The sequence below is a fragment of the Cebus imitator genome, unplaced genomic scaffold, assembly GCF_001604975.1.
Source record: "Cebus imitator isolate Cc_AM_T3 unplaced genomic scaffold, Cebus_imitator-1.0 Scaffold43, whole genome shotgun sequence".
Classification (NCBI taxonomy): domain Eukaryota; kingdom Metazoa; phylum Chordata; class Mammalia; order Primates; family Cebidae; genus Cebus; species Cebus imitator.
This window is the reverse complement of record NW_016107358.1, coordinates 4988781-5000074: the sequence shown is the minus strand read 5'-3', so window position 1 is coordinate 5000074 and position 11294 is coordinate 4988781. Positions and strand designations below refer to the sequence as shown.

The window sequence follows — 11294 nt, the reverse complement described above, 5'->3', positions numbered from 1 at the left end:
TGGAAAAAAAAAAAATCTGAGAGAAGGCACAGGCACTGTGACTCATGCCTGTAATCCCAGCAATTTGGGAGGCCAAGGCGGGCAGATCACTTGAGATCAAGAGTTCAAGATCAGACTGGCTAACATGGTGAGAAACCCCGTCTCTACTGAAAATACAAACTTAGCTGGGCGTGGTGGTACATGCCTGTAATCCCAGCTACTCTGGAGGCTGAGGCAGGAGAATTGCCTGAACCTGGGAGGTGGAGGTTGTAGTGAGCTGAAATTGCACCATTGCACTCCACCCTGGGCAGTAAGACTGAAACTTATTTCACTCAAAGAAAAAAAAAAGAACACTTAGCTGAAAAAATTAGTTTGGTAAACACTGGGTGAAATAAAGCCAAGCAAGTTTCTTTACTGCATGACTTCTCAGATCTTTTACTGAGCTAGTTTAAATTGTCAGCCTTCAAGGTGGGAGAGATTAGCATTTTTCAAATCACCTTTTTGTGCCAGTAAATCCATAATCAAAGTTGATCAATAATGAGTAGACATTTAAACTTCAAATATAAGGCAATAAAACAAAATAAACATTGGTTTTAGGCACAGTTTGAATTAATCAAGCCAGGGTTCCACTTTACAAACATCTGTCTCTAAAGGTTATTAAATGTGGCATGGGCCTGTGTGCTTCAGTAGCCAGGTCAGAAGGCAAGAGAAGGCCAGAAATGACTGCTTCCCTCCCCCGAACCCTTTCCTGGATCTGGAAAGAATATGTAGAAAAAAGGATAGTGGGGCCGGGTACAGTGGCTCACGCCTGTAATCCCAGCACTCTGGGAGGCCAAGGTGGGCAAATCACAATGTCAGGAGATTGAGACCATCCTGGTCAACATGGTGAAACCTCATCTCTACTAAAAATACAAAAATAAGCTGGGCGTGGTGGCGCATGCCTGTAATCCCAGCTACTCAGGAGGCTGAGGCTGGAGAATCGCTTGAACCAGGGAGTCGGAGGTTGCAGTGAGCCAAGATCGTGCTACTGCACTCCAGCCTGGGCAACAGAGTGAGACCCTGTCTCAAAAAAAAAAAAAGAAAAGAAAGAGAGAAAGAAAGAAGAAAGAAAAAAAGACAGTGTTTTAATTTATTCTTGATTAATCTCTTAATTTCATTAAAGTGCATTTTTCATAATGCAGAAAAACCAGATGACATATTTTTTCTTTTCATGAACATATACTGCCCAGAAGTCTCTGGGTGTTTCTCTCAGAAATTGCAGATCTCCTACCATAGTTTGAAACATGGAGCTGTCTCAGGATGCAGTATTTGATACACTGTGATACTCCTGGAGCAGATGTGCTTTCAACTGCCACATTTCTGGATTTCAGAAATTAGCTCTGCAAATTGAGACTGAACAAAATCTTTTCCCCACTTGTAAAAGCAGTGCAAGCTCTGGAAGTGAGTGAAAGTAACAAAAATAATCCATAATGCTACAACTCAGGGAAAACCACCGTTAACATTCTTGTGAATACATCCCAGTCTTTTTATTCTGTGTATGTGTGAATGTATGAGTGCACATCTGTGTAGCATGTAATGTGTCTGGACCAGGCATGGAGGCTCACACCTGTAATCTCAGTGCTTTGGGAGGCCGAGGCAGGCAGATTACCTGAGGTCAGGAGTTCAAGACCAGCCTGGCCAACATGGTGAAATCCTGTCTCTACTAAAAATACAAAAATTAGCCAGGCATGGTGGCAGGTAGCTGTAGTCCCAGCCACTAAAGAGGCTGAGGCAGGAGAATGGCTTGAACCCAGGAGGCGGAGGTTGCAGTGACCTGAGATCACACCACTGCACTCCAGCCTGGCTAAATTTTTTTTTTTTTTTTGAAACTCTGTCTCAAAAAAAAAAGGGTCTGTCTCTCACCCCTGTATCCCAAGTGCTTAGCAAATATCTACCTTAGCACATCTAGTCCTTGGTATAGTAAAGGCTTTTTTTTTTTTTTTTTTTTTTTTGAGACGGAGTTTCGCTCTTGTTACCCAGGCTGGAGTGCAATGGCGCGATCTCGGCTCACCACAACCTCCGCCTCCTGGGTTCAGGCAATTCTCCTGCCTCAGCCTCCTGACTAGCTGGGATTACAGGCACGCGCCACCATGCCCAGCTAATTTTTTGTAGTTTTAGTAGAGACGAGGTTTCACCATGTTGACGAGGATGGTCTCAATCTCTTGACCTCGTGATCCACCCGCCTCGGCCTCCCAAAGTGCTGGGATTACAGGCGTGAGCCACCGCGCCCGGCAGTAAAGGCATTTTTTAAGTAGAGCATGAATAAATATTAAAAATTAGGGGCCAGATATGGTGGCCCACACTTGTAATCCCAGCACTTTGGGAAGCTGAAGTGGAAGGACTGCCTGAGCCCAGGAGTTCAAAACCATCCTGGACAAGATGGTGAGACTTTACAAAAAAAAAAAAAAAAATGGGGAGCGATCTCCTCCTCAGCATCATGGCCGCCCTTAGACCCCTTATGAAACCCAAGATCGTCAAAAAGAGAGCCAAGAAGTTCATCCGGCACCAGTCAGACCGATATGTCAAAATTAAGTGTAACTGGCGGAAACCCAGAGGTATTGACAACAGGGTTCGTAGAAGGTTCAAGGGCCAGATCTTGATGCCTAACATTGGTTATGGCAGCAACAAGAAAACAAAGCACATGCTGCCCAGCGGCTTCCGGAAGTTCCTGGTCCACAACGTTAAAGAGCTGGAAGTGCTGCTGATGTGCAACAAATCCTACTGTGCTGAGATCGCCCACAATGTTTCCTCCAAGCACCGCAAAGCCATTGTGGAAAGAGCTGCCTAGCTGGCCATCAGAGTCACCAACCCCAATGCCAGGCTGCGCAGTGAAGAAAATGAGTAGACAGCTTATGTGTACATTTTGTGTTTAAATAAAACTGGCATCTTCCTTAAGGAAAAAAAAATGGGGTCACAGTGGTCCTTTCCAAACCACTTTCAAGTATTCCATTGGAGCTGCCAGACCTCCACCTAGCAATGGTCTGGTGCAGTGACACCTCCCAGAAGTTCCCCTTCTGGTGAGAGGCAAGCTTCCTGACAACACCACGCCGAACATTTGATTGGCCAAACCTGTTCTTGGAGCATTTCACAAGCCTTCCTTTCTTGCACAAACTAGCTGAGCATAAACGGGCCCCCTAGGGGACTTAGAACTAAAGCAAATATGAACATCAAAGAACAAAGGAAAATCCTTACTGCTGGCGGAAATATGAGGGTGCTTCACAATACTATTTCACAAGTCTTTTCTACATGGACATCAGTCACAGAGGTGGTTTGACAAACATTCATTGAGCAACATGGCAATAATTTTAGAACACTTATCTACTCCTGAGCTATTTCTGTGATAAAAATGTTACTAAAATACAGCCAGGCACAGTGGCTCATGCCTGTAATCCCAGCACTTTGAGAGGCCAAGGCAGGCAGATCACCTGAAGTCGGGAGTTTGAGACCAGCCTGAACAACATGGTGAAACCCTGTCTCTACTAAAACTACAAAAATTAGCCTGGCGTGGTGGTAGGCGCCAGTAATACCAATTACTCAGGATGCTGAGGCAGGAGAATTACTTGAACCTTGGAGGTGGAGGTTACAGTGAGCTGAGATCGCGCCACTACACTCCAGCCTGGGTGACAGAGGGAGACTCTGTCTCAAAAAAAATTGTTAAAAAATATTATTGACAGCTTTGCACAGTATTGTAGCCAATGAGGTTTATCCGAGGCGTGATTATTGCTAATTGAAAACTTTTCCCAATACCCTGCCATGACGATTTGAAATATAGTCATTGGCAATTTTTGACAGTCTCTATGGAGTCTGAATTGAAAAAAAAAATTATTGACAAAAAGAACACACTATTGCTTACTCTAATAAAACAAACACACCTCTCCTCTTACAAAAAGGATGTGAGACAGCTTAGACTTACAATACTGTGAAGGGAACTAGTAAAATTTATATCATATTCTAGTTGTGAAATGCTCAGAACAGGAAAAATTTTAGAATCAGAAGATAAATTGGCAGCTCTCAGGGACCCAGGGAGTTGGGACCATCATGTAATGATTAGATGGTTTCTTTTGGGATAATAACGTATATTGTGGAATTAGATGGAGATAATGGTCGCATAACCTTGTGTGAATATACTGAAAACCACTGCACTGTACATTTCAAATGGAAGAATTGTATGGTATATGAATTAAGTCTCAATAAAGTTGTTACAGAAAATTTACATCATACCAATGGCTTGCATGTGTAACAAGTTTGTACTTTCAAAGTACGTTCCTTTTATTACATAAGTTTAATATCATTATAACCTTATAAAGTACACACAGCAAGTTTATTTAATCTCCCTTGACAGTTGGTAGAACTGAGACCCAAAGAGACTCAGTGATTTTTGCCAACAGCACATATCTAATTAGAGGTAGAGCCAGATTTCAAATAAAAATATTCCTACCTGCCAGGTAATCCCAGCACTTTGGGAGGCTGAGGCGGGCTGATCACCTGAGGTTGGGAGTTCCAGACCAGCCTGACCAACATGGAGAAACCCCGTCTCTACTAAAAATACAAAATTATCCAGGTGTGCTGGTATATGCCTGTAGTCCCAGCTACTCGGGAGGCTGAAGCAGGAGAACTGCTGGAACCTGGGAGGCAGAGGTTGTGGTGAGCTGAGATTGTGCCATTGCACTCCAGCCTGGGCAACAAGAGCGGAACCTATCCAGTGAACCTCTATTGTTCAGTGTCCCGTTAATGGGTTATACTTAATATCCAGCTACTCAATTTCATATATTTTATATGATGTTATTAAATAATATATATATTTTTTTGAGACCGAGTTTTGCTCTTGTTGTCCAGGCTGGAGTACAATGACACCATCTCGGCTCACTGCAACCTCTGCCTCCTGGGTTCAATTGATTACCCTGCCTCAGCCTCCCAAGTAGCTGAGATTACAGGCACCCACTACCATGCCTGGCTAATTTTTTGTATTTTTAATAGAGACAGGATCTCACCATGTTGGCCAGGCTGGTTTTGAACTCCTGACCTCAGGTGATCCATCTGTCTCTGCCTCCCACAGTGCTGGGATTATGGGCATGAAACACAGCTTTTATTTATTAAGTGCCTGTTGTGTGCCAGGTAGCCTCATATACTGTTTTTGTTTGTTTGTTTGTTTTGCTTTTTAGAGAGCAGATCTTGCTATGTTGCCCAGGCTGGAGTACAGTGGCTATTCACAGGCTGGATCGCAATGCACTGCAGCCTTCAATCCGGGGCTCCAGGAATCCTCCCACCTCAGCCTCCCAAGTAGCTGATACTACATCTAGCGGGTAGATGCCAGTATGCTGCTAAACGTCCAACAATGAACAGAACAGCCCCCACCACAGCCAATTATCTGGTTTAAAATATCGATAACGCCAAGGGTGAGAAACCCTGTCATAAATGATGACAACACAGTATGTGTGAAAACCCTCTACAAACCCATATTGCTATTTTTACCATTTTACAAGTAGATTTTTCTAGTATAACAGCTGTTCCTGGCAATGTTAGCCAGCACTAGGCCCTCAGTTCATGTTTGTTGGGTAGATCAGTGCATGCCAAAGATGCTTAGCAAACATTATGCTAAGTGAAATTAGCCAGTCACAAAAAGAAAATGGGGAGTTGTTCTTTGATGAGTATGAAGTTTCAATTATGCAAAGGTGAGAAATTTCTTGATATCTGTCATACAACAACATGCACTATAGTTACCCCATTCTATTGCACACTTGAAGATGGTTCAGATGGTAAATTTTATATGTTATTTACATCATTTTAAAAACTGTTTGGGCCAGGTGCAGTGGCTCATGCCTATAATCACAGCACTTTGGGAGGCCGAGGCGGTTGGATCACTTGAGGTTAGGAGTTTGAGACCAGCCTGACCAACATGATGAAACCCCATCTCCACTAAAAATACAAAAAATTAGCCAGGTGTGGTGGCACACATCTGTAATCCCAGCTATTTGGGAGGCTGAGACAGGAGAATAACTTGAACCCAGGAGGCAGAGTTTGCAATGAGCCGAGATAGCACCACTACACTCCAGCCTGGGCAGCAGAGCAAGACTCTGTCTCAAAAAAAAACACACAAAAAAACCCAAAACTACTGCCGGGCACGGTGGCTCACAGGTATGGCGCTAGGCACCTATAATCCCAGCTACTTTGGGAGGCCAAGACAAGTGCATCATCTGAAGTCAGAAGTTCAAGACCAGCCTGGCCAACATGGTGAGACCCTGTCCCTACTAAAAATACAGAAATTAGCCGGGCATGGTGGCAGTTGCCTACAATCCCAGCTATTTAGGAGACTGGGGCATGAGAATCGCTTGAACCTGGGAGGTGGAGGTTGCAGTGAGCCGAGATCACGCCATGGCACTCCTGTCTGCGTGAGGTCACAAGACTCCATCTCAAAAAAAAATATATATGTTTTAACAAGTCAGCATCAGTGATTAGGGGTAGAATTTGAAGTTGCAGGTTCCCGTGGCAGTGTGTATACCTGATTAAACACTACTGTTCCATTCCAGATAATTTGACAGAAATGCAACAATATGTTAAATCAGAAGGAGAGGGGTGGGTGATGGGAGAGAGAAGTGTGAAAAGACCCACAATGTGTCCTCATCCTGGAGACACCGAGTACATGCTGGAAAACAGGCTGATGTATTGGACTAACCCTTGTATTTGGTATGTGTGAGAAATAATTTATTTGCAGAAGATAAAAGATTTAGAGGACATTTATAAATATAAATGTTATTGGAATTAGGTGCCCTTCAAAGGAGTATTGAATACACCTATTGGTTTTGGTCACAAAGCTTTCCAGATCATTTTGTTTTGCTTTGATTAGATTTACCTAATCCTGATAAGGTTCGCACGAATGAATAAATGTTATCACTCTAAGCTTCAAAGTTCTAATGTTTTACCAGCCTCATTGAAAAACAAAAATATTATCTTTACCATAGATTGGTTTCTTAGGGTAGAAACTACATTTAAGAACAAATCTCATGAAGTTAAGATTATCTCATTCTCTATTTAATTTATCCTTCAGTTGAATAGTGAGTTAGAGCTAGAGACATGCTTATAAAATTTTGTTTTCTAGGCCAGGCACAGTGGCTTATGCCTATAATTCCAGCACTTTGGGAGGCCGAGGCAGGCGGATCACGAGGTCAGGAGATTGAGACCATCCTGGCCAGTATGGTGAAACCCCGTCTCTACTATAATACAAAAAATTAGCCAGGTGTGGTGGCACACACCTATAGTCCCAGCCACTCAAAAGGCTGAGGCAGGGGAATCGCTTGACCCCGGGAGGTGTGGGTTGCAGTGAGCCGAGATCGAGCCACTGCATTCCAGCCTGGAGACAGAGTGAGACTCCATCTCAAAAAAAAACAAAAAAAAATTTTTGTTTTGTTTGTTTTCTGATGTTTTCATTGTAGGACAAATGGAAATAAACATTTTTGGAAGCAGCTTCTTGTGTCTGACCAGCTGTGGTTCTGCCACCACTCCCTGGTCTGGGGCTAGATGGCTTTCTGACTTTCCTTCTCTGGATGGCATTTTCCTTTCCTCTATAAAATGATGTGATGGGTGAGATGACCTCTAAGCCTCTTTCCATGTCTGTCACTGGGCTGTCATCTTAGGTAGCCATTTAAGTTTTCTGAATTTTTTAAAAAAGGAATTTAAAATTTGATGCTCAGTTAAGTTACATTAAAATAATTAAAATGAAACTACAGATTGAGTATCCCATATCCAAAATGCTTGCTACCAGAAGTGTTCTAAATTTCAAATCTTTTCGAGTTTGGAATATTTGCATATAAATAATGAGATGTCTTGGAGATGGGACCCAAGTCTGAACATGAAATTCATTTATATTTCATATATACCTTAGCCTGGAGATAATTTTATACACTATTTTAAATAATTTTGTCCAAGAAACAAAGTTTTGACTGCTGTTAGACTGCAATCCATCACATAAGGTGTGGAATTTTCCACTGATGGTGTCAGGTCAACTCTCAAAAAAGTTTTGGATTTTGGAGCCTTTCAGATATCAGATTTTCAGACTAGGGATGCCGAACCTTTATTTAATTTTGCTTTGAGTGTGCCTGGGACACTGGGGAAATTTTGATTTTTAAGATTCATCTCAGGCCAGGCACAGTGGCTCACACCTGCAATCCCAGCACTTTGGGAGGCCGAGACAGGCGGAACACCTGAGGTTGGGAGTTCAGGACCAGCCTGACCAATATGGTGAAATCCCATCTCTACTAAAAATACAAAATTAGCCAGGTGTGGTGGCAGGTGCCTGTAATCCCCGCTACTCGGGAGGCTGAGGCAGGAGAATCACTTGAACCCAGGTGGTGGAGGGCGGAGGTTGCTGTGAGCTGAGATCACGCCATTACACTCTAGCCTGGGCAACAGAGGGAGACTCCACCTCAAAAAAAAAAAAAAAAAAGATTAATCTCTAATTCTGAAAATTATCTGGCCAGGTGCAGTGGCTCACACCTGTAATCCCAGTATTTTGGGAGGCTGAGGCAGGCAGATCACCTGAGGTCAGGAGTTCAAGACCAGCCTGGTGAACATGGTGAAACCCCAACTCTACTAAAAGCACAAAAATTAGCCAGGCATGGTGGTGCGCACCTATAATCCCAGCTACTCCGCAGTGCTGAGGCAGGAGAATCTCTTGAGCCCAGGAGGCAGAGGTTGCAGTGAACTGAGATTGTGCCACTGCACTCCAGCCTGGGAAACAGAGGGAGACTTGGTCTCAAAAAATAAATAAAAATAATCTAAGTGATGGCATGTCACGCTGGAACATCTTTTCACCTTCACGTCCTCTCCTGGCTGCTTAGCCCACCCTGCCAGCACAGTCCAGAGGGCCCACCCTAGTATCCCACATGCCACACCTTGCTTGCTTTTCTTCCATCTAATCTAACCTGTCTCTTGTCCCATTTTTCCTGAAACTCTATTGAATGGCATTGGTTACTTACTCATGGTGTAATGAGATATACAGAGGTTATTGCTAGGGCATCCTTCTGGACTCAAATCTCATTTAAGCAATTAGCTTTCTTATGAAACCTCTTAAACGTCATTGTGATCCCTTGGCTGGCTGATGCGGCCGAGACTTTGGGATAGGCAGGTTTTTCTATGCCCCACAAATGCCATGTTGAATACTCCTCATGTTTTTGGAGACATGTCCTTTCCTTCGAGCTACTCCCAGTCAGGGGAGAAATAAAAGGTTATGATGGATTGCAAATCCACAGATTTGCAGTCATCTAAAAAAAAAAAAAGGAAGGGCGGCAGGGTACTGTAGCTCACTCCTATAATCCCAGCAGTTTGGGAGGCTGAGGCAGGTGGATCACAAAGTCAGGAGATAGAGACCATCCTGGCCAACATGGTGAAACCCCATCTCTACTAAAAATACAAAAATTAGCTGGGTGTGGTAGCACCTGCCTGTAATTCCAGCTACTCGGGTGGTTGAGGCAGGAGAATCACTTGAACCCAGGGGGCAGAGGTTGCAGTCAGCCAAGATCACGCCACTGCACTCCAGCTTGGGCAAAAGAGCAAGACTCCATCTCAAAAAAAAAAAAAAAGGAAGGGCATACCAAGCCACCCCTCATAGGGCCACTGTGTGGCAGTACTGCATCTCGCCAAAGCTTGGGCCAGCCAGTTTCAGGCAAAGAGCAGTGATGTGAGTTTCCAGCTCACTGGCGGTACAGGTAGCCCCTAGAAGTGACCGTGCGTAGTAAGAAGAATAGCTAATTTTTGAGAGTATTCACTACATGTGAATACTGCTCAAAGAGCATTCTACTTATTAACACATCAACTCACAAAACAGCCCTACTGGTATTATCTTTATTTTACAGATAAAGAAATTAAGACACATAAGAAAAGTGACTTCCCCAAGGTCACACAATTAGGGAACAGCAAAACCAGGATCTAGACCCACACAAATCTCCCTTTGAAGCTCATGCTTTGCTACCAAATATCGTGTCATTCTGGCATTCACAAGGAAATCTTGAAAACAAAGTAAAACGTTGTAAAATAATATCAAGTCCACAACAGATGTCTTGATGTAGTGCAAGCATAATGGTATGCAAGGGACATCCATAGATACAGAGGAGAGGATCAGCAAGTCTTTTCTGGTAAAGGCCAGATGGAAAAGATTTTAAGCTTTGGTGGCCAGCTGTGGCAACAACTCAACCCTGCCACTGTGATGTGCAAGCAGCCATAGGCCCTATGTAAACAAATGAGCATGGCTGTGGTTCCAATAAAACTGTATTTCTGGACACTGAAATTTGAATTTCATATAATTTTCATGTGTCACAAAATATTTTTCTTCTTTGCATTTTCTCCCAACCCTTTTAAAATATAAAACCATTATAGCTGAGAGATTGTATAAAAACATGCAGCGAGCCAGACTGGGGCCCTCAGCGGTGGTTTTGCTGATCTCTGGAAATAGAGGAAAGAAGAGTGGCTGAACTCAATTCCGTGAGTGCCTACCAGAAGCAAGGTGTTGAAAATGCAGTGACCAGTAGACAGAAATAGTTCTCCATGGGACCTTATGTTAAGTGAAATAAGCCAGGCACCGAGAAACAAACATTGCATGATCTCACTCATGTGGAATCTAAAACGTTGTTACAGAAGCAGAGAGTAGAACAGTGGTTATCAGAGAATGAGAAGGGAAAGGAGCAGGGTGATGACATTGGGCAACAGGTGCCAAGGACAGTTAGAGAGGAAGCATACGTCCTGGAGTTCTATTGCATAGGAGGAGGGTTACAGTTAATGACAATGCATTGTATGTTTCAAAATACCAGGAAGAGCTGTTTTTGAATGTTCTGATAACAAAGAAACAATAAATGTCTAAGGCGATGGATATGCTAATTACTGTGATTTGATCATTACACAATGTATACATGTATTGGAACATCATGCTGCACCCCATAAATATGTATAATTACTATATGTAAATCGTAACATTTAAAATAAAATATTGGCCACACCTGTAATCCCAGCACTTTGGGAGGCTGAGGTAGGCAGATCACGAGGTCAGGTTTTTGAGACCAACCTGACCAACAAGGTGAAACCCTGTCTCTACTAAAAATACAAAAATTAGCCAGGCATGGTAGTACCCACCTGTAATCCCAGATACTCGGGAGGCTGAGGCAGGAGAATCACTTGAACCTAGGAGGTGGAGGTTGCAGTGAGCCATGATTGTGCCATTGCACTTCAGCCTGGGCAACAAGAGCAAAATTCCATCTCAACATAAATAAATACATAATTACATAAAATTT

General features: G+C 43.2%; 2 protein-coding genes and 1 pseudogene across 2 annotated transcripts in view; 2 read left to right on the top strand and 1 right to left on the bottom strand.

Annotated features, from left to right (window-relative positions):
• Positions 1 to 11294, bottom strand: part of CUNH6orf52 (chromosome unknown C6orf52 homolog) — a 365015-nt gene that overhangs the window by 185002 nt on the left and 168719 nt on the right. The window lies entirely within an intron of this gene.
• On the top strand, positions 2446 to 3335 carry LOC108302955 (60S ribosomal protein L32-like). Its single transcript, XM_037737855.1, has one exon. The coding sequence runs from the start codon at positions 2456 to 2458 to the stop codon at positions 2804 to 2806; it is 351 nt and encodes a 116-aa protein (XP_037593783.1). The 5' UTR covers positions 2446 to 2455; the 3' UTR covers positions 2807 to 3335.
• Positions 3691 to 3822, top strand: LOC119470909 (annotated as a pseudogene).

Excerpts from the sequence above, each read along its gene's own strand:
- LOC108302955 (XM_037737855.1), top strand. The coding sequence starts at position 2,456 with ATGGCCGCCCTTAGACCCCTTATGAAACCCAAGATCGTCAAAAAGAGA.